A 23,771-nucleotide genomic window follows, 5' to 3' on the forward strand; every position below is an offset into this window, starting at 1 on the left:
GGAAAGCTTGTAGTGTTTATTGCACATAGTAGGTGCCTACAAGTCCATTTTAAGACACAACATAACATATAGTCTCATTCATGTTTTACAAACAAGCTTTCTGCTCCTGTTATAGTTTTTGTTATGTCAAAGGTACTTTATGTACCCAAGGAAAAACAAGAAGAATCCAAATAAAGAGATACAATAAGTCTGGTGAATGGCACAATAACAAAGCTGAAAGTTGGACGCAGCAATTTGAACACTGGATGAAGAGAAAGGTAAAGAAACAGGTAGAAGACAGGAGAGTGAAGAGCAAGATAGCTGGGTGGGGCCAATTGTGCTGAGTGAGACTGATCTCTGCTCATTCTCTTGGCTGGCAGTCAGTGTGTGTGCCCACTATAGGATCATGGTCAGGATGGCAGCATGGGCCGAACTGGGCAGCGTTTGCCAGTGTGCCAGGGACAGAGGGCAAGCCTATTGAGAAGCAGTGTGATGGACACAATGGGTGCGACAGACTTGCTGCATCAACAGGCTTTTTGCTGCTGTGGCCAGAAATAAACCATAAATACCCCCCTGGCCTCCATCAACCGCTCGCCAGGCCTCCACACCCACACACCCTCACACTGAGACAGAAAGGAAAGAAAGAGAAAAGAAAAAGGAAAGACGGAGAGCGTGGCTTGTACGTGGTGCAGTGAAGCACAAGCCATCCAGGTAAAAAAGAAATCATCCCTTTCCCCGACGGGCCTTACGCTTTTATTCTCTCCCTATTCCTTCTTCTATCTGCATCCAAATGCTTGCTTCTTAAGTATTCTGTTTGTGTACTATTGATGTGTGATTCTTACAGACAGCTAACAAAACTAGGATTTGAGTTAGATAAACAAGTAAATGTCTGTGAATGTTGTGCCGATAGATTTGTGAACGTTAGAGACAGGCAGAGACACTTTGTCTTTGCTGCTGTTGTGCCTTACCATGTTAAAGTTTAATGTTCTTAGTGTTACACAAAACTACTTTCTTGTGTTAATATGTTTGATACAGCCACTTATGGTGGTATTGTTGTGCTTTTTAGAGGGAAAATGACAGAACAGCAGGGAACCCCAGACCAGCTACCTGTCGAGAAGGGCCAAGGAGGGGCTGGAGCCACATATAAGGTACCTAATTGGTGACTTCACACATTACATGCACAAATAAATGTAGATGGAGAAATTAAAATGAGTCAGAAAATAATGTGGAATCTGGACTTTGCTGATGGCAGAAGTTACACATCACTGACTTCTTCCCTGTTCCTGTCTTGTAGCTGGCAGTTTTTGAGTTTGAGAACTTCCGTGGAAAGAAGGTGGAGTTGTCTGCTGAATGTAAAGATGTGTTGGAGAAGACACAGAGAGTTGGCTCAATCATTGTTGAGTCAGGACCGTGAGTGTTTCCCTTTTTTTTTTTTTTTTTACAGCATCCACATCATGTTTACTAGCTGTTTCCCCTGCTTTGTATGAATGTGTTTTCCATGTTTCAGATGGGTGGGGTTCGAGCGTCCAGCTTTTGCAGGAGAGCAGTTTATTCTGGAGAAAGGAGAGTATCCTCGCTGGAGCACCTGGACCAACTGCCTGAGTAGTTACAACCTAAGCTCCTTCAGGCCCCTGAAAGTGGTCAGTATTCATGATGACACCTATCAGTCTTTCACTAACTGACTGTATGGCTATTTCATCTGTCATTGCAATACTAGCACATGCAACTTTATGCAAAACAAATGCGAACATGCTGTCTCTCTCCCCAGGACAGTGCAGATCACAAGCTGCACCTGTTTGAGAATGCAGGCTTTGAAGGCAGAAAGATGGAGATTGTTGATGATGATGTTCCCAGTCTGTGGGCTCATGGTTTCCAGGACCGTGTGGCCAGCGCTAAGGCCATCAATGGAACGTAAGCAGTCACTCCTCAGCTTCTCAGTCATAAATATCATAGTAATTGTCAGCATGGGTCACCCCCACTATGCTATAATACCAAATGAAAGTCAAAATCCCAATTTGGCATTGTAAAACTCATTTAATCTTGTTTTATGCCCTGGAAATGTTATTCAGTGCTCTGTATCTTTCCTCTAAAGGTGGGTGGGATACATGTATCCAGGCTACAGAGGGCGCCAGTATGTGTTTGAGCATGGAGACTTCAAGCACTGGAACGATTGGGGAGCCACTGCACCTCAGATCCAGTCCGTCCGACGTGTGCGGGACATGCAGTGGCACAAGAAGGGGTGCTACATTGCCCCTGCCCCTGCTCCTGATCCTACACCTACTCCAGATCCCAACCCCATTCCCAACCCTACCCCTGACCCTCACCCTGCTCCCAATCCCAAATCCCAAACCCAGCCCCAACCTTAAAGCCACACCTCCAGCACCTCCTACAGCAACTGGGACAAGCTGGACAGTCCCCAGTCTCTCCTCCATGCCCACTGTTAGTCTAGGCTATCTGACTATGAAATTTTGAACTGGAACTGACCATAATGAAACATGTATCTCTGTTGAAAATAAAGGTTTTGGCCCTGATTTTGGTTATCTGCAAATTATTGCATGGTATTTATTTATGGAATAAAAATTACTAAAAAGTTGTAATAAAAGTAGACTTAAGTTGACTCAAGTCTACAAAAAAAAAAGAAGCTGTATAATGTCCTCTGTCGCTCTGGAGGAGCTTTATCAAGTCTCAGACAATGGCTTGGACATCATGTTTATAAAATAAAAGCTGCATTACAGACTGGCATATGAGCCTAAAAAACCTAAAGAAATTTACCAGGCAGGGGCCAAATGAAAAGATGATATTGGTTGTGAATTATGTGACGAGTTGGATCTAGTGTTTTTGGAGTTGTACCTATAATAAGATTTATAAGTCAAGACATCTCAGCCTCTGCTGCTTCAATTTTGTTTTGTATTCTCTCTTTATTTTAATCTCTTTATTTTAGCAATATTTAGTCTACTCAATTCTAATATCCATCATGAACCCTACTACCATAGCAGTATCCACCTGACCATTCAGTTCTTTCTGTTCTATTTGTTTTTATATTTTAATTTGTTAATTTAGCTATTGTAAAAAAAAAAAAAAAAAAAAGAAGAAGTAGCCTTTAAAATAAGCTCTTACACTATTGTTATTGTCCCTCTTTATGATCTCTTCTCTTATTTCTTCTGTACATTTTTTGGTTGTTAACTACTTCCTCATACTTTCAGCTACAGAAACCATTCAAATATCAAAATGCTGAGCTCTTTAAGGACAATACTGCTATCATTTAGAACTTTATAATCTTTTTCCTTTTTTAATATTCACATATTAAGTATAAGTTTTAAAATATATAATTGAAAGTCTATTTTAAAGTTGATTCTCAAAAACTAAAAGTGCTAAAGTGTTCATTCTTAATAGACAGCTGACCCATGTGGAAATGCTTAAACTATTAAAACATGGTGCCTATAGCGCCACCAAATGGTCAATTATCACATATTTTATGCTTTGGTTAATAAATCATGAACTGTGAGTTGTAGGTTGTAGGAAAACAATTTTTGCACAGTGTTATTTAGGTGAAGCTGATTCGACTAACGTGCATCATATCTTTTTGCGCTTAGAACATTTTCAACCATTTTAGATTTTTGGTAAACACATTTTTTGCTTCCTTTGGCACATATTTAATCTAATCTTTACCTAACTTGGTATATATCATATTTAAATGACCAGAAACATCATTTATAAGTTTGTTTTGGGGTATCACTTACCGTTTGTCTTTAATTGGTTACCAAACTTTTGAAGGCGTGACCTGATGCGCTTAAAGGGCCACAATTCTTTAATATTATATTGGATTGTAATCAAATTTGGAAATGTTCTATACAGCCACATTGCACAAGTGTTGTGTGCAGGCAGCATTTCATACGATTCTATCAATCAGAAAAGGCTGCATTACACCCCAGACCAGTCAGGAGGGATTGGACGCCCTTAGAAGCTTTGAAATTTGGTGAAATTGATTGATTAAATAAATGAATGTTTGTTTTGGATTGTGTGGATTTGTCATTTGCTATTAGATAAAAAACAACAATCGTGTTTAGGCCTATGTCTATAACACCCTGACTGTAGATAAAGCAGGATTTGTATTATTAGCCTATTTTTATATAGGCATATTTAGTAATTGTTGTGGTTTAATATTATTATATTTAATATCTATCTATCTATCTATCTATCTATCTATCTATCTATCTATCTATCTATCTATCAAAGAGATGGTGCAACAACCCTTTTAAAATGTATTTCACAATAAACAGCGTTGTCTAATTCATTATCTGCTTCACCATTATTATTTCTTTTTTTAATGAGCTTAATCATAGCTATAATGAGGTCAATATTCAAACATGTTCCGTCAACGTTATCCTCTTTTTTCCCCAAAAAACTTTATTGAAATTTGCAATGTACAAAAAAGATCCATCCATCATTCCAGTTCACAGTTTGTGCAATAGCAGCAACAAGGTTTACAGTCATGTGAAGCCATAGTAAGGGTTATTAACAGTAATAATAAATGAAAGACAAAGACATCCCTGAATGGATATCCATCATTGATATATATTTCTTATTTGTAGTTAATTTAAGAGACTTAAGATAATAGTCAACTTCAATTAAAAATAACTTAAATAATGGAGATGAGTTTTGAAATGTACATTTATGGATGTGAAATTTGCCAACGTTATCCTCAAAGAACCATATCACTTTCCTCTGACGTTATCCTCGGTGTAGTGACGACATATCAGCCATTGGTTAAATACAGCATGTGGACCCGCCCATACAGCTCTATCTATCCAATCACACGCCTTTTCCATTCAGCAGGCTCCAGAGGTGGGCAGGGAACGCGCAAAAATTTGAAAGTTTACCGGAAATAACGTTATATCGATAGTCAAGCACTTGTGCTGCTTAGCCCATCAATGTTCCTCTGTAAATTATAATAAGGGAATTGTAACTACCTGCATGGCAGTCTGGTGAGTAAACTCACACTGTACTATTTTGTCTCTATAGATGTAACTGAATGTGTTGTCAGCGCTCTTGTTAACGTACTTTGCAAACAAACGTTAGCCAACGTCAGTTTAGCCTGCTAAAGGGACGTATTGTTGACATTTTGATGCCACCTTTTTTCTTGCCTTGTTCATAAGCTCATAATACCTTCGCAGTGCATTTAACTACAAAGTCTCTGTCACTTAGACCGAATGTGTGTCTTTTTACTCAGGTTATTTGTTGTTAAGGAGCCATGTTGAAGTTCAAATACGTGAGTCAGGGAAACCTGAAAACGCTGAGCTCCGCGGACCCCATCACCAGCCGCAGCTCACGACTCCATCAGGTGTTTCAGGTAAAGTACACAAAATATGTAACCGTACACAAAGTATGTATAATGTAAAAACAGCCACAGTAGCTTTCAGTAGCTGACTTCCTCTTTCCGGTGTTTATGCGTTGTCTCCAGGGACGAGTTAACCTGTGTGGGCAGCAGGGAGGATGTAATCTGGGCCGGGAAGACTTCCTGGAGGCTCTGGTGTTACTGTATAAAGAGTGCAGCTCCCCAGAGCTCATGAAGATACATCATGTGGCCAATTTTGTCAATAAGTGTAAGCATACTGTATATTGTATCTAATATGTGGGATTTCTAGTGGTTTATTTTTAGTGGCTAGTGTAATATTTGTTCTATTCTGTACCGTCTACTATTGCATGTCTGTGTTTGTGTCTGAGTGTCCTTGGAGAGGAATGCCTCCTCTGCTGCTCTTCCATTCAATTTTCCTTCCTTTACCTTATTTGAATTGAGGGTCTAAGGACAGAGGATGTTGTATTGTTGTCCCTGAGGCAAATTTTCAATAATGGGCAAAACAAATAAAATAGACTATAAAATAAATTAGTATTTTTCTAGTCACAACATCAACTGATACAGTCTGTATCCAGTATCAGTTCATGTTATTGTTTTAGCTTTTTGAGACATGGCTATTCAGTGTAATTGAGTGGCTTTGATATTGTTGTTTTCAAGAAACATGATACTTTTATTCCATGTTTTTAATATAATATCAGACATGTGTTCTGTCCCTGACAACATCTTACATGTAATATTGTCATTAAATCCCCCCAAATGTGTAGCTAATTAGTGTAAATAAGATAATATTCCACAATTAACAAATGTCAACCATAAAAGTAATTCTGGACTGAGTCCATATTATTCTCAATTCCAGCCAGCTAGGCTCTTGCATATATATGCAAGAGCCTCATATATATATATATTCATATATATTGCATATATATATATGCAATATATATGAATATTTTTTCCCCTCAGTATGTCTCTGTATTTCTAGTAGTGATGTATTTGTGGTATGCCTAGGATTTTACATCCTAAAAGTAATTTCTCTGAATCAAATGTCTATGTGCTTGTGTGTGTCTGTGAAATAGTTTCTGAAGTGGTCTCAGAGCTGCAGGCTTTGCAGCCCGGGTTTCATGACTTTGAAGTCCGTGCCGTGGTGGGTCGTGGTAAATTTGCTGAAGTCCAAGTTGTCCGGGAGAAGGCCAGTGGTGATGTTTGTGCACTGAAGGTCATGGACAAGACAGTTTTACGCACTCAAGAAAATGTAAGATTCATGTGGTTTTTTTTAAAGTTAAAACACTGTAACAGGATTGTAAGATGTAGAAAATACATTTGAGTTCATTTTCCCCTTTTAGCTGTGCCACATTATTTTGCCTGAGGCTGTTTTCACACAGTAACATGATATTAAACCATGACTTTAGTATACTTTGCTGTTGCTGGACTTATTGTTTAGAGATCTCAAATGTAAATGTTCATGAATTACTTTATAAACATTTCATACATACGTGATAAAGGCATTCAAATTAACTAAATATATATATATTTTTAAATAACATGGACACTGACCAAAAATGGTGCTGTTTGTCAGTAAATAATCATGAATAAGAAGAATGAGATGAACAAGAGGAAAGGCCCGCTTTACATTTATTCCCTATCATATATTAATTGGACTGAGAAAAGGGATGTTTTTCATTGTTCCAATGTCTGCCATGTAAGCCCACTGGAGAAATGTCCACTGGAGGGTGCTGTAGGGCTGAACTCAACAAAACAAAATCTGGATACATTATTTCACAGCTGTGCTCCCTGGCATGTGACTAATGGAACAGATCTCAGACAGAATAGTACATGAGCTGCGACAGGAAGCAGTATGAAGTGAGCAATACAATGAACAACTTGTATGTAAAAAGAAGTGCTTTGCTCATGCCACCTGTGACCATTATTACATATATAAAACAAGCAGCCACAAAAGGAGGGAATAATATCTTGTAACAAAGTTTGATATGTGCATAGATTGAAAATTTAGATTGCATTTAATACCCATTAAAGCCCTAAAGGTAGCACCCTCTCAGTGTTTTAGATGAGTTTATGTGGCTGATTATACTCAGTAACAATTGCAGCCCTGCTGTTGAATGTATATATGTATATGTATACCTGCTGATTACTTCTATTTATACATCCTTCTCAGGTGGTTTTTCATGAAGAGGAGCGGAGGATTTTGGCTCTGAACAGCAGTCCCTGGATCCCACAGCTACTCTACGCTTTCCAGGATAAAGATCATGTCTACCTGGTAAGACTGCAGTTCGCCTTCAACCTCAATGGTAGATTGAAATTACTGTTGAGCATTCAATGTCTCCTTGTTAGAAGAATATTAATCCTTTAAGATGTTTTCTGTAGTACTTGCTGGGTGTAATATACGTATAATTGCCTACAGTTGCAGGCCCCTGTGCTGTCGAAGTGTCCATTTAATTGATGTATACTAACCAAGAGAGACTTTTGATACCACTATGGTCCCTGGCTCAGCCATTGCTTACAAGGGAGGCTGCAGATTTGTGTTTTGTTTCTTACGTTAAACTGAAGCGGTGGTTCCCAGTCCAAAGAAAACATGTAGTCATTAGTAGCATCAACCATGTTACGGTTTAGAATTTTTTAATAGTAGACAATATGGGAAGTACGCTCAAAATCTTTAATTGTGTATATTTTACTGAGTTAAAAATGTGTAGGAGCCGTCGCAAGAAGTGGTTGCTTATTCTGAGCACTGTGCTAATAGAAACTGTATTTTTTGTAATGTTTGATTGTTAGTTTAGTTAAGATATGCCCCTTAATATAATCTCTGTATTGATAATATACGTATGTTTTCCCATTTTGGGGAAAGGCTTGATCACCATCAAAAACAATCAGATGAGAGAATACCTTTTATCTATAATTCAAGTACAGATAAGGGTTAACACTTTGATCCAGCTTAACTCCAAAGTGAAAACAAAAAACGTCTAAACAACAAACTGCAGTCACTGGGCCCAGCTATTGTTGCTGAAACATTGCTCCAGTTGCATAAGCTGCTCTTAAAGCGACAATGTCTTTTTTTCTGTCCCTTTGTGTGTTTTATACACCATAGCATTTTATTTTTATGTAAACCTGTGTACAAGAAAGCCGTGGACTCGTCTGAAGGTGCACAATTTTTTTGATTTTCTTTCAGAGCCGAGGTCTCTAGAATGTGACTAATAGAACAGTGGGATCAGTCAGAATAGTACATGAGCTGCTACAGGAAGTGATCTGAAGTGAGCAATGAAAGGAACAACTACTATGTAGAGGAAATGCTTTGAAGCAGGAGAAAATAGTTAGCCTTCAAAGGTGAAAAAAAATCTTTCAAAAACTTTTCTCATGGCATCAGACTAGCCACCAATACATACTGTATAAGACTCAGGTTACTTAGTTCCAACCTAAGTTGTGTTCAATCCTGTACAAAGGACTGATGTTGCTAGAGAAACTGCTCCATTTCATTAGCTAAAACCACAATGTTTCTTGGCTGTGAAAAGCTAAGGAGACATATATCACGGACAGATAGTTAGTAGTTAGTATTCTAATCATTTTACTTAGAGGTAAAACACAACCTGGATCTCAGTACTTAATATAGATATATAGAGTTAATATATTACAGATATTCTCATTTGACTCTGGTTTAGAAGTTAATTAATCAGGAATATTTCTTTAAATGTTAGTGTCCATCTAATAGTGTAATCTTTAACTATGAAACACAGTATCAGTCTGCTCCTCATAGAGAGTATCCTCTGTCCTGTGTAGTCATCATGAGGGCCGTTAACCTCACAAAGAATCTGATTACCTGTAAGACTGGCTTAGCTTGTCGGAAACCGCTTTTCCTGCCAAACCAAGCCTTATGTTTATTTAACTATTTACTGCCCTTTGTTTTTATTTCATCCATTTGCCCCTTAAATCTATAAATCTTACTTCATGCCCTCCTCATGTCTGTCTCTATTCATCCTCCTCATCTCTTTTCACTCCCCCTCTGTCTCACTCTGCTCCCTAACTGAGCATGGAGGAAAATACAAAGCATCCATCTTTATCCGTGTGTCAGAAAGGCACCCAGTCTCCCTGTTGCTAGGTAACACTGGAGAATGCTCCCGTTCATTCAGACCTGCCGACCATTCATGCACTAGGGGCTCTCGTCTGTTATGGCTGTGTGGTTGGCACCGTATAGCTCAAATCAGCCTGACCAATGCCTTTCATCTCAGGATGCAGACAGCAGAAAAGAGAAAGTCAAACATGACCAATTTTGATTTGTCTTACCAAACTTTAAGGAGGCTGATTCTTTTTTTCTTCTTTTTTTTTTTTGCCATCATATGTTGATTTGACTGAATCAACATATGTATGCTTGTTGTTTATGAGAGACGGACTGGCTACACAAGGATTTTGCAGTTATTGGTTGTTTATTTTTAGATGTTGAAGACCAATCCTTTGACTGCAGTATCACAGATAAATCTGAAATAGTATCCGTTGTTACATAACTGAATCTATAATGAGAACCAGCCTATATGCTTAAACTGAATAGAGCTTTGATGTAAGCTCCGACACGTGCCCCTACACTTGTTGCTTTTTTAAATCTAAATATAGCCCCAATTATAGGCATTCATAAATGTTTCAACAGCTTGCGATACCTGTTAATTTTAATCATATTCAAAACACACATTCATTCAAGTTCCAAGTGCTGGACACAGTTTCAGCCTGCCAGTTCGTGACTGCATACAAATGTGTCTTCAGGCGATGGAGTACTTGCCAGGTGGAGATCTGATGTCTCTGCTAAACCGATACGAGGATCAGTTTGATGAGTCCATGGCTCAGTTCTATGTGTCTGAACTGGTGGAGGCCATTCATACTGTCCACCAGCTGGGCTATGTCCACAGGTGAGAAACCAGCTGCTGAATCCATTGTCAAAATAACATAATTTGGGCTAAAGATCCAAAGTTGTTCTATTCTTAGATCCTCACTAAATGATTGCTTGTTTGCCCTGTTTTCCCTGAGCGCCACATACACATGATTCAGGAAAATCCTGACTAGACATGAAAAATGTAAAACAAACTGTAATTTAACTGAGAGCACTATGCTGTTATGTAATACAAAACATTGCTGAAGTTTACAAATGTATTCCATTATTATCAGAACAGGAGACATATTACAGTACTCAGGCAACAAACAGCTCTGTAAAAGCAGTGTCAAATCTCTTCTAAACTATCCACTTGCAGGGATGTCAAACCAGAAAATGTTCTCATCGATCGGACCGGTCATATTAAGCTGGCAGATTTTGGATCAGCTGCCAGACTAACTGCTAACAAAACAGTAAGTGGATTATAGTTTGCTCTACGACTCAACTACAGTGTGCTTGACAGTGACATCATCATATCTGATTGATGTGTTTTCAGGTGGCAGCTCCCACTGTACCCGTTGGGACCCAGGACTTCCTCTCTCCTGAGGTCCTGGCAGCCATGAATGGGGGCTCTCACAACACATATGGGGTTGAGTGTGACTGGTGGTCCCTAGGGGTCATAGCCTATGAGATGATCTATGCCAGGTCGCCTTTTTCTGATGGCACTTCTACCAGGACCATTCACAACATCCTCAATTTCCAGGTACATAGACTATGATTATATATTTAAAGGGATTTTAGATAAATAAACAAATAAAAATCTGTTTAGCATTCCCAGTCTGTTTAGTAAAATATCTCATCAGTCTATGCATTATGTAATAAGTCTTTGTCCACGTTTGCCTGCAGCATTTTTTAAAGTTTCCGGAGGAGCCACGAGCCAGTAAACAGTTTATAGACCTGGTGCAGAGCTTGTTATGTGGAGCCAAAGAGCGATTGGGGTACCAGGGACTCCGCTGTCACTCTTTTTTCTCTTGCGTCGACTGGAACAACTTAAGACAAGGTGAGGAGATCTCTCTCCCTTGAGACTCTGCTATCCTGTCTTTCTGGTAAAAAAAAAATGCTCAATTTGGCTTGAAATGACACAGTGTCACTGTAATCACGTTACTGGACAGATGATATATGACTAGCTGTCAAATATAAATGTTGTTTATAATATACTTAAGTGTGCTGTGTGCGTGTGGTTGCACATGGACAACAAACAGCAATTGCGTTGCCAGGGGTGCTGTGGGTAGTAAAATAATGAGATTCTGTGTGCCATTGGCAGTAAGCCAGCACTTTCCTGAGGAGGAGAATGGGAGGGAGGCAGAGACTTGGAGCGAGGCAGGCTGAGTAAAGATCTGCAACTCATCTGCTTCTCAGTAGTCGCAGCACAAATCTTTTATGCTAGCGACACCAGACACGCTCTGTGGTGGAAATACATGTGCATTTGTTGCACGTCATTGTTGCCATCAGATGTGAGGCTACGTTGAATGACAAAGAGTTTGACATTTTCATCTAACCAGCTGTGTGAAAATAACACTTTTCTGTGAAGCATGGTCACATTTAAACACCACAGCTCTACGGAGGTTCTGTAATTCACATGTGTAGCCGCAGAGTTTATTTTTCTGTGCGGAATGGCTCATGTCTTCAGATGAATTAACACCTCTTTTTGTAATTCTGAGTCATTTCCTCTGAGCTATTTTGCTGCTATAATATTCCTGTCAGCGCAGGAATATTAATGAATGTAGCTGTCTAGCTCAAAATCCACATGACTATCAGTGGACTATGATACAGTGTTTGGACTATAGGAGCTTTTTGTGTCTGTGAAAAGGAGATTTATTGATTTTTATCCCCTCAATGATAAATGATTTATTGATTGTTTCCTTTGAGTAAATAATATATATATATTAAAAAAACCCAAACAGAATCACATACATGAATGTTTGTTTTGAAAACACAGTCTTGTTTTATTAATAATTGGATCTATCTGCATCCAATTCATGGTTTATGTTTCAGCTTTGGCTCCAGCTGATTAGCTTGCTCTGCTGCAGTGTGAGAGAGAGCGAGTGAGCATGTGTGTATGAGAGAGAATGGGAGAAGGAGGGAGGGAGGGAGAGAGGGACAGAGGCAGCATGTGCATCAACGCGCGACTTACCGCACTCTAGGCTTCCACCGCTCTGTTCTGTTCCTCTTCCCTTCCTTTCTCTCCCCTTTCTCCTCGTTGTTTGTGTGTTGTGTTTTTTTTTCCAAATTTTTTTCCTTTTTTTTTTTTTTTTTTTAACTACCTTGTTCGTCACTGCTTCCGTTCTCCTTGCCCTCTCTTACTCCCTCCGCTCATCCTTTCTCCTGCAGTTCTCCCGCCTTTCGTTCCTGCGTTGCACGCTGAAGATGACACCTCTAATTTTGAGGAGCCGGAGAAGGCAGCCCCCCGGCCAGCCTCAGCAGCCCAGCGAGGAGCTCTGCCAGCGGGCTTCCAGGGCCAGGATCTGCCCTTTCTAGGCTGGTTCTTCAGCAGAGCGTTGACAACATTGGCCAAAACGGAGTAAGTGCTACTTGTTCACTATGTATTGTTTGGCTTTTTTTTTTTTTCAGTGACCCACTCTTTTTCCTGTAGTCAATGCAGAGACCCTCTCACATACACCACTCTAACACACCTTTGTTGGTTAGAGACCCCATGCTACCATTGGCTGCTGCTCTGCCATTAGACTTCTCATTACCATGGCAACAAATTCCGGGTAGCCTTGTTTCAGGTGACCTAGTGTGCAGCTCTGGGCAGTTGGTGTAGTGTCCCCATCATTAGTGTGGTGCCTGTTGGGGCTAAAATGGGTTTGGCCATATGCTGTGTCAGACAAGGAATGAGAGAGGGGAGGGAGGGATCCCCCTGTTTTCTCTTCTTCTGTTTCTTGTTTTTGTGCTTTGGGATCAGATATAGTTGATCTGATGCATAGATAGATCAAATGAATGGACCAGAGGCTGTGAGCTGGCGTTATCTTGCCATCTGTGCTGATTGGTATGCGGCTGAGTGTGTCAATGAGGTTTGCTGAGAGGTGGAACCCCACACATAGACACACTCCCACCCTCACTGCTGTTACTGTATTGTGCTTTGTGCAGCATAATGGGCTCCTGACTTTTATAGCCAAGGTTTTGGGACTGTAATTATCTCTAATGGTGTTTGGCTTCTTAACCTTTGATAATAATGCAAGAGGATGGGTTTCATTTTTGTAGCACCATGGCAGTGCTCTAGCAGGTTAATGGTGTTGGAGACTGCGGATCATGACAGCAGCAGCAACAGAAAGGGAAGGAAAAAGTGTTAGCAGATTAGACAGGGAAACGGATGAGAGCTCAGACTGGGGGAGAGAATCTATTTCTATGGTTACTATCGTGATGTTTTTTTTTTTTCTTTCCTCCCAGTCCCCACCCCCATCTTTACCCTTCTCATCTCCTCCTCTTATTTTCTCTGTCTTCTAATGTCCCTGTCCCTTGCTGTTACACCATCACTCATCTGTTCATGGTTTTTAACTGAAGCCAGTCATTTTCTTTGCTGCATTTGACTAAAAGGGCATCAACACTACTAGGATGTGTCAAATATGTGTGTGCGTGCATACATACGCGTCTACTTAATGTTCATTACAATACAAAAAAGGAAAGAGAAATGAGCCGAGAGTCAGGCATAATGAAATGCTAATAATGTGTTTTGGGGGTTCTTGGTATTCATATCTTTTCATTCTTTGTGAACTTGTCTGTCTGACTCCTCATTAGTAAAACTCAACAATAAAATCCCTCTAACAGCTTTTTATTATTATCTTATTTATAAGATATCAGAAATATACATTTCCAAGGCAACAACAAGCCTTGGAAAACTAAATCTGTCAAATCTGCTTTGAATCAAAAATATCTCCTTTTATAAGGGGGATGCCACCCAAAGAGTAGAGGTAGCTTAAAATGTGAAAAAGGAAATAAAGAAAGCTAAGCTGAAATATAAAGACAATGTGGAGTTGGCCAGGGTTACTCCTGTTTTGCATGGGAAGGGATTAAGTGACTGATGGGAATGGAGAGGAAAAGGAAGGAAGCTGTTTTATCTGACAAACCTGATGGAGTGCAGGTGGATGAACTGAGTCATTGTTACTTACATTTTAATGAGGATGGTTTTAAAAATGAAAATCTAGCTTTCAGGGATGATACTAGAGCCCCTGAGAGCAATATTATCATCAATGACGAGACAAGCTAAAATCTCTCATGCACACTCAAGAGTGGAAAAGTCCTGGACTCAATGGCACTGGGGGGCGAGCTACTCAAAAACTATGCAGGGGAATTATGTGTCATTCTTTCTTTTAGATTCCAGTGTTCATTTCTTCAGAGAGAGGTCCTGGAAATATGGTGCTAGTGGCCAAGTTAGGACTCCCAAATCACTAAGTGATTATCTTCTTGTGTCCCCCATGTCTCTGACTATGAAGGCTTTTGAGAGGATTGTTAGAAATGAGATCCTTACTATGACCAAAGATAAACACGGCCCCTTACAGTCTGCATACAGAGCATGGAGGGAGGAAGAAAATCCCACTATCAACCTCACACCTAGAAGGTAGTTGAAACCATATTTGGTTGCTTTTTATGGACTTTTCTTCTGTTTATGAATGCATACAGTCACACATTCTTGCGCACAGGCTTATGAGTAACTTTGTTGTTTGCCAGCTTGAGTTCAGACATATCATCAAATTTGCAGATGACTCTGTAACAGTGAGTTTTCTCAAAGACTTGCCCCCATCACCTCACCCCATAATCAGGGAGCAGGTAGACGTGGTTAGCCAGTATACACTTATTTGAGATAAATAAGACAATTGTGGATGACGAACTGGGCTTAGAGCCTTATGTGAAGACAATTTTAAACAAAGGTCACCAGCTCTTATTATTGTTAAGGAAACTTAGCAGTTTTAATGTAGACGAGTCACTTTTGAAAATATTGCTTATCTTGTCTTGAGTCTGTCTTTGCTTTTATTTGCTGGTTTGTGAACCTAAACCTGACAGATAAGAATATGTCACAGAAAACCTCTGTCTTGTCTATCAGAGGAGGGTCATTAGGAAAGCTCACTGTCCGTGGTCAGTCTGTGTGGTCAGTCATCCAACCCTTCAAGAGCAGAATATCTTGACAGCTACTGGCCAGATTACCATGAATGGATACTGCCAGACAGCCATGGTAAGGGTATTCAGAGGAGTCCTAATGATTTAGGTGACCGACTTTTGTATTGTCAGGATTTCTTCTTCACAAGGTCTCTCAGAAACTAACGACCTGATTTGTAGAAATCTTCTGTGTGACGTTCATGTTTTTGGGGGATGATTTCATATGTTTTAACAGCACCCTGACCTTTCCTTACAAATTACTGTCCACTGAGTGGTGAATGGATGAATCAGTGAATGAAGTGGTTTTACTCACGTCTTGTCAGTGACATGAACCATTATTCAAAATCATTAATCATCAACAACAACAGATGACTATATGTTTAACTGCTGGTATCTAGCAGTACAATATTTTGATCTCATCCACAGTATGAATAGTATATGAAATATGACTTGAGTGGTAATTTTTCAGTTTCTCCAAATACAATTGAAGGTTCCCCAGAAAATTTCCTTTCTTTGCAACCCTGTTTGTGTAGTTGATAAGTACTGCTAAGCCTTTGACTTTCATCCTTTCCCTGAATCCCTGAGTTTCTTTGATTCTCTTCAATAATGCAGTCTGCCCTGGCTACTCATCTATTTTCCCTCCACAGTAAGAGACATGACAACTGTTATATTCCTCAGCTATGAAAAGATCAGCCTGGCATTTTCTCTTTGGTCAGAATATTTATTTTCTATTCTGCTTACATGATGATTACAACAATTAAAATATGACTCATTCTTTTTCTCAAAACATGATTGAGATCCCCTCCAATTCACAGTTTAAAACATGCTTAACAAGAAAATGGAGGGAAGTCAGTAAAAGATCATAAAGAGCCATCCATCCTCTATATTCACTTATCCTGCACAGGATTACGGGGGGCAGGGTTATGCCCTGGATAGATTTTCCGGTCTTGCAGGCCTTTGATGGGTATAAACAGATGAACACATTCATACAGATGGACAACTTAGAGTTGAAAATCTCTGTGTGTCTAAAATATTTTAAGAAAGTTGGTAAAAGTGAAAAATATGCAACTCAATGCAGAAACTCCCTGCTGAAGACTTTTAAACTGCCATATTATCTGTACAGTAGCTCCCTAAACTGTTCAACTAGGCACTGGAGAACATAATGAATTTTGATGCCCAACATCAATTTTTAATCGGCAATAGATTCAGCTAACTGGACCACTTATTTATTCAATCTAGATCCTTTTGAAAAGAAAGAAAGAAATGGTTTTGGTATTGCTGTTTTTGTTTTGTTATTTATGTGAGTCAAATGTGTATGCATGTCTATTCTCTTTCTATATATACAGCATGTGTCTAAATATACAGTACGTGGGTGCTTCAGGGGGATGATTCTTGATGCAGAGAGGCAAAGGAAGCAGTATGGGCATAAATATGTGTCACTAAAAACAGAATTGAATTGCATGATTTGAATTTGTATTGTTTACAGTAACTGGAATAGTTGCATTTAATAGCTGAATATGAAGAGCATAATTTGAAATTGAATTTATTAGTTTGGAATAGGGCTAGGCAATATATTGAAATATATCGATATTGTGATATGAGACAAGATATCGTCTTAGATATTACGATATCCAAAATCTAATATCTTTTCCTGGTTTTAAATGCTGCATTACAGTAAAATATGTAACTTACCAGACTGTTCTAGCTGTTCTGTTATTTACTTTTTACCCACTTTTTCATTATATGCACATTACTGATAATTATTTATCAAAGATTTCATTGTAAATATTTTGTGAAAGCATTCACAGTCATCTCTACAAGATTGTTGTAATATCGATATCGAGGTATTTGGTTTAAAATATCGTGATATTTGATTTTGTGTATTGCCCAGCCCTAGTTTGGAACAGGATTCCAATAACCTTGAAACTGAATCTAAGGCTACGTTCACACTGCAGGCCTTAATGCTCAATTCCGATTTATTGCTCAAATCCAACTTTTTGTTTGGCTGTTCTTATTACACTTTTAAATGTGGCCTCCTGAAGTGACCCGCATGCTCAGTTGATCATTAATGACGTCACATACAGAGTACTTATGGAAGCGAACATGGCAACAGCAACAGCTGGTGAAGTTACTGGTAGTCTCATTTATGGTCTAATGTTAAAAACAGTGTGTGGCAGCAGCCGGCAAATTTGTGAGCGGGTGATGTTAAAAAGGAGGAAGAGGAGAAAGAAAATTAATACTCTAATGATGTCTTTATGCGGAGCATTAGCTGTGTGTTGGTGTGTGTTGCTCCAGAATAACGTCAAAGCCGCATTAAATGTGACCTGACTGTTCAAATCCGATATGTATCCGATTCATTACCACATTTGAAAGTGGCCTGAATCGGTTTTGGAAATGTCAGATTGAATGTGACTTGTGCTGTTCACATTGTCAGAAACAAATCAGATATGGGTCACATTTGAGCGAACAAATCGGATTCAGGTCACTTTTAACTGCAGTGTGAATGTAGCCTAATATAAAATTGAATTCAGTTGCTCTGAAAACTGGTTTGGATCTTCACTAAAAATTCAACTCTCTATATACTTCCACATTCAGTCCTCACGATTCAAATTCAGTTTTTTTAAAGGCAATTATTCAAGTTGAGCAGCTCAAATTCAAATATAAATGATTGAAATTCAGTTTTCTAATGACACATTTCTGTCCATAGAGCAGTGCTCACTTTCATTACTATTTTTAACACTGTGACTCAACTTTATTAAATATCTCTCTGCTGTATTTGCGAACTCATTCATATAGACCCATTCATTCTTTTTAGAAGACTTCTATTCAGAGCTGCTTTTCTCTGGTGAAGAGAGTGGAGAAAATTTACTTTGTTCTCTAAATCATTCCCAAAGAACTGGAACACAATGGGACATCATACATACATACATACATACATACATACATACATACATACATACACACACACACACACACACACACACACACACACACACACACACACACACACACACACACACACACACACACACACACACACACACATTATTACACAAGAAATTATTGAATTTTTCTCAGCACAGAGGTCTGTGAAGACCAACCCCAAACATAACACAGCTCAAATTCTCCTGTCAGGCAATGGCAAATACTCCCAGGTCTACAAGGCTGTTTCAGGCAGCCTGTTTCAACCCTGAAAAAAACACAATGAATAAAATATACTTGGCTCCTCCTCAGCTTAGAAGTACTCTGTTGAATGTTTACCTTATTGTTGGTAGGATCCTTATTGTTATAACTAGGTATTCTTTTTTTAGTACTGTTCTTTCTTTAAAAAGAAAATGCAGTCAGTGCATATTGTTATGCTTTCAGTGTCTGTTGTTCATTTATGTTGTGTTGGTGTTATGTCTGCATTGTAAGCAGCCTTGTTATACTTAAGATACTGTTAAAGCTGCTGATGCAGGCTTCTGCCATGATATGAGACTGTCATCCTCTTACTGGTCAGCTTATGATGAATTATGATGCATTTAATACTCCAAACATTTAAAAAAAACAACATTCATATTTGATGTGGCTCATCATCATTTGAATATGGTACTTGGCCTTCATGGACAGTCTAATTATGGAGAACTATAGGGAATATAGGGAATTATGGGGAAATAAATGACACCGGTAATTGCAATGAACACAACATGAGCATGTATACTTTGATGCTTGTCACTCTGTTCTATGAGTAAGGCATGTAGTACTTGTGTAAGGCTTAATAAGAACTAAAGAACTAATACTTGTGTTGTTGCCTTCAGGTCAGTGTCTGCAGGTCTCAACTCTCCTGCGAAGACCAACTCCATGGAAAAGAAGTTGCACATTAAAAGCAAAGAACTACAAGAAACTCAAGACAAATGTCACAAGGTAAGGGTTGTGCTTTTAGCCTATGTTTGCTTAAATTCATTTTTTGAGACAATTAGCCTTTATGACAAACAATTCATTCTTATTTTCAAATACAAGAGCACTTGTGTAAAGCAAGCCAAGAGAGGACTAGAGTAAGACCACTGTTGGCTGACTGGAAACTGTGAAATTGTGTCTTTATATTTCCATATTGTCGTCATTTGTATTGAGCAAAAATGGTTCCATCATGGGTTTTATTACCAGATGTCCTGTGTTTATTCTGGCTTAACATAGATCAAGCAAGCTTCTGGTGCTGCTGTAATTAGCCAAATTAACCTTGCACAACATTACAACTACATCTTAGTTTGATTACAAATACAACAGCTATCAACAGACTCTATGGCTGATGGAAACTTCTTGTCGATTTAAATCATGTATCTTTCCCCCTCATCAATGTCAAACGTACCACAATTTATGCATCGTCAGTAAAGTTGCATTGAAAATGGCTATGTTGGATTTCCTTCAATGAGAGCCTGAATAAATAATCTGCATAACAGATGGTGCTGTTTTCTCTGGTGTATTAAGATGGAGCAGGAGATCTCCAGGTTCCAGCGTAAAATGACTGACCTGGAGTCAGTGCTCCACCAGAAGGATGTGGAGCTGAAGGCCTCCGAGACTCAAAGGAGCATCCTGGAGCAAGACCTCGCCACCTACATTACTGAGTGCAGTGTGAGTCATTCAACCGACTGTATCCATGTTTGTAGAATGTGTTGAAAGAAAATCTCCCACACAAGTTGGTTTTTTTTCACATAAGTTGTTATTTTTTGTTGTGTTAAAAGTCAGTATCGATTTGGGCCAGCAGCAGCCTTGATTTTGTGTGTGTGTGCGCTGGGTTTACAGAGCCTGAAGCGGAGCTTGGAGGAGGCACGTGTGGAGGTCTCCAGAGAGGATGACAAGGCCATGCAGCTGCTGCACGACATCCGTGAGCAGAGCAACAAACTGCAGGAAATTAAAGAGCAAGTATGTAAATCTTCTCATTCATATGATCCTGTCTTCTTTTCATCATGATAACAATGTTGTGTATTTGTGTATTTTATAAACACTCAAAGAAAATCGTAACATGAGATGCTTCTACTTTCCAGTTTCTTGTTTATCCGGTCACATCTAATAACGGAGTTGCTGAAGCAGCCGTGAAATTATACTCCTTCTCAGCATGTCTCTGTTACACTGGCAGGGCTTCCCCTCTGAGGACTCCCTTGTCCTCGGTGCTCATAAAGGTCATCCCTGCAGATGGTATTCCTGCATGGTACAAAAGTGGAGGAGACTTTGATCATTAGTCTAGATACTCCCCCACCTTCCTCCCAAGGGAATGATACACAGTATTTATAATTGTCCACATGTTCACATTTATGATTGGAAGTACAACTTAAAATTGAACCAGGAGATATTTTACATAGATTTAATGACATCTGTGTTGACAACATATGTCATGCCCTTTAAATAAGACTCAATTGATTTTTCCAATGTAACGTGCAGTCCTGTTTCTCTTTGGTCACTGATAGAAAATCTTGTTGCACAGGAAGTGACAAATCAAACAGTGAGCTGTTAACCAACACCAGAGTAACATGGTTGTCTTGGCAAAGATTTTCAGACTCAAGCAGTTATTTTTCCTTGTACTTGGAGCCTCTGTAGTGCAAAGTTGGCAACTACAGCTATAAAGTGTTGATTCTCGAGTTCTGTGTTATCTTTGATTTTGACACATTTGGCGATAAATGGTTATTGCTGCAGTGCACTGCAGTTTCTATAGATCACTGCACAATGAAACAGTGTCAGCAGATCTGTGAACTGTATATCTTTGTCTGTTTGCTGCCCATGCTAACGGCTTAGTTTCTCTGTTAAGGCCATTCCAGACAAACTGCTGTTGAATTGATTTTTTTCCCCCAGGAAGTCCAACAGTACTTTTTAGAGAGAAAAATGCGCAAAGCAACTAACACCAGTTTATCAAAAGTCTGTTTGTTGAAACATTGTTTTCATAATTTCATAATTTTGCAACACAATGGTAACATGAACATTGCTGTTTTGCTTTAACTTTTCTTAAAATATTTTGAAACTAAGCAGTTTTACTTAATTGAGCAGGAAAGTATTCTGAAAATGAATAAATATAAATAGATAAATGATTAGAATATGTAAGATGACAGCAGTGACTCATCTCCAGCTTGTACAGAGTATGATCGCAGGCTTCCCTGAAGTCAGGTTTCAATGTTTAATTCAGGTGTCACAATGTATTTGGTTCAGTACACAATGCCGGAGTCAGTGATGATGAGTAGGCTATTATGATGTTGTATTTTTTTTGATTATTAAATAGTTGAATAGTAAAAATAAGATCTATCAAGTATGAACTAAAATGGTGTCTGTCCAGTGTCAACAGTTACATGTTTTTTAACATTTGATTAGAAACATGATGTCTCTCGTTAATGAACAGAATATACGGTCAGTTTTGGGGGCAGTGTATTTTCCATGGTGACCACTATGTGCTGTCTGCGTCTTTAGGAGTACCATGCCCAACTGGAGGAAATGCAGGTAACCATCAGGCAGCTGGAGGAGGACCTATCAGCCGCCCGACGCCGCAGCGACCTCTATGAATCTGAACTTAGAGACTCCAGACAGACAAGTGAGGACCTCAAGAGGAAAGCTGTGGAGTACCAGCAGAGAATCCAGAAGGTGCGTTAACCCCACTAATGCTCCAAGGTTGGGTAATGTAGATCCACGTAAGGTCTCAGGCTGATGATTCACTTCTTGTCATTGAAACAGAATACTGCCAATGCAATTACCTGAATACAGGACTAATGAAATGTGGCAGGGTTTTCTAAATGTTAGTTGAATCTTTGTGCAACAAAATCATCAGACTGTGCTATATACACTAGACAATAGTGACACTGTGCAAAACAAGAACCATATGTAGATAAAATGATGTTTCCTATATGAAACTATACATTTATTCTACATGAAAATATAAAAAGTCATAAGTGCAGATGGGAAAACTATATATGATATATGTGTCTAAAGAACCATTGGACCTAGTATTATTGAATATGATACTATCTGTGTCTCAAATAGTAATATCTTCACATGTAGCCTGACAGAATAATCGACTTTAATGCCAAATATTATTGTAAGACATGACATCTGAGGCAACACAACTATTTACAACTTGTCATTGTTTGTACCTCAAAGCAATAATTATGTCAAATTAATTTTCATCCTCAAAATGACACACCTGTCTGTATGTGTAACTCATCAAAAGCCTTCATTTAGAGATTCTCAGCATTCAGAAGTAATAGTCTAAGTAAAAGCTGAAGGCTTTTGAGAACAATACAGTTTGATGTAATTTTGTACATGAATGAAGTGTGACTCAAATGTGAATGGCATCTACAATAGAGCAAGCTGTCAGTTACATTTGAAGAGTTGAATGATTGCGTGGGTACGGGCCCTTAAGACCTCAGTTGAGATGGTTGTGTCACATGGTTCGGAAGCTCACTGAATGCCTCCCCCTGGAGGGGGTTCTCGAAAATCACCTGAATGCGAGGAAGACCCCAGAGCAAACCCAGGGCACGCTGAGTGATCACCTGTGTGTGGCCTGGAAGCTCTTTGGGATCCTCCAGGAAGAACTAAAAGAAGATGGAAATTTTTTCCTGAGTTGCTGTTCTTGCTCTTTTGCCAGTACACTCGCTAGAAAGTAAATTAATATACTTCATTATTCAGTATCTACTATACGTTGTTAATTTTTCAGGCCAAAGAGCAGGGCAAAGCAGAAGTGGAGGAGCTTCTCTCCAAACTTGAGAAGGTAAAAAATGATCAGACTGTACTTACCTTTTCAGATCGCTCTACATTGAGCTATAAATATACTAAAGTTATGTAACTGTGCTTTCTTTCTTTGCTAAGACTAATTCTGAGCAGCAGGTGAAAATCCAGGAGCTCCAGGACAAACTGTCTAAGGTACTGTCATGTCATCATGTGATAAAATATATATTTTTTTTGTAAGAATTACATTTTTGACAAAATAATTTGTACCTCAACATTATTGATTTGTCATCTAAAAAAAATCAGAGCAAGATGGCATATGTAAAAATTTTGCAGTTTGCTGTGAGTCACTCTTTATTCCTTGAAGTAGCTTTTTTCAACGTCTCAGTGGGTAGCAATTGCTCGAGCATGTCAGCAAGTGTGTCCTGGGATCCACTTAGAGCCTTTGACTTCCTGACCTCCCCCAGGCAGTGAAAGCGAGCACAGAAGCAACTGAGCTTCTGCAGAATGTTCGGCAGGCGAAAGAGCGGCTGGAGCGAGACCTGGAGCGCCTGCGAGGCAAAACCGACTCTAGTGACACACTCAAACGCCGTCTTAGAGAGACAGAGGTACCAGACTAAACACACAGTGCCTAATATGCAAATTTGTTGAATACTACAAGTTAGTTTGTTACATAATGTTTCTACAATTACACCTCCCCAGTACAAGTCCCTGTTGATTTAAAAAGAATAATGTTTATGT

The 23,771-nt window shown here is 39.1% G+C and overlaps 1 protein-coding gene and 1 pseudogene across 1 annotated transcript in view; both read left to right on the forward strand.

The window, feature by feature from the left end:
• The first annotated feature begins 245 nt into the window (after positions 1 to 245).
• On the forward strand, positions 246 to 2,345 carry LOC128355237 (beta-crystallin B3-like; annotated as a pseudogene).
• A 2,553-nt stretch (positions 2,346 to 4,898) lies between these two features.
• cita (citron rho-interacting serine/threonine kinase a) overlaps positions 4,899 to 23,771 on the forward strand; it is a 36,507-nt gene continuing 17,634 nt past the window's right edge. The window contains exons 1-17 of the mRNA XM_053315467.1: positions 4,899 to 4,964; positions 5,210 to 5,329; positions 5,441 to 5,582; positions 6,409 to 6,584; positions 7,506 to 7,607; positions 10,094 to 10,236; positions 10,576 to 10,673; positions 10,760 to 10,959; positions 11,103 to 11,256; positions 12,588 to 12,777; positions 19,148 to 19,253; positions 19,815 to 19,958; positions 20,130 to 20,249; positions 21,780 to 21,950; positions 23,020 to 23,073; positions 23,172 to 23,225; positions 23,498 to 23,638. Coding sequence (XP_053171442.1) covers positions 5,231 to 5,329; positions 5,441 to 5,582; positions 6,409 to 6,584; positions 7,506 to 7,607; positions 10,094 to 10,236; positions 10,576 to 10,673; positions 10,760 to 10,959; positions 11,103 to 11,256; positions 12,588 to 12,777; positions 19,148 to 19,253; positions 19,815 to 19,958; positions 20,130 to 20,249; positions 21,780 to 21,950; positions 23,020 to 23,073; positions 23,172 to 23,225; positions 23,498 to 23,638 — 2,094 coding nt within the window. The 5' untranslated portion in view covers positions 4,899 to 4,964; positions 5,210 to 5,230. The remainder of the gene's footprint in view (positions 4,965 to 5,209; positions 5,330 to 5,440; positions 5,583 to 6,408; positions 6,585 to 7,505; positions 7,608 to 10,093; positions 10,237 to 10,575; positions 10,674 to 10,759; positions 10,960 to 11,102; positions 11,257 to 12,587; positions 12,778 to 19,147; positions 19,254 to 19,814; positions 19,959 to 20,129; positions 20,250 to 21,779; positions 21,951 to 23,019; positions 23,074 to 23,171; positions 23,226 to 23,497; positions 23,639 to 23,771) is intronic.

This window comes from Scomber japonicus, chromosome 3 (genome assembly GCF_027409825.1).
Source record: "Scomber japonicus isolate fScoJap1 chromosome 3, fScoJap1.pri, whole genome shotgun sequence".
Taxonomy (NCBI): domain Eukaryota; kingdom Metazoa; phylum Chordata; class Actinopteri; order Scombriformes; family Scombridae; genus Scomber; species Scomber japonicus.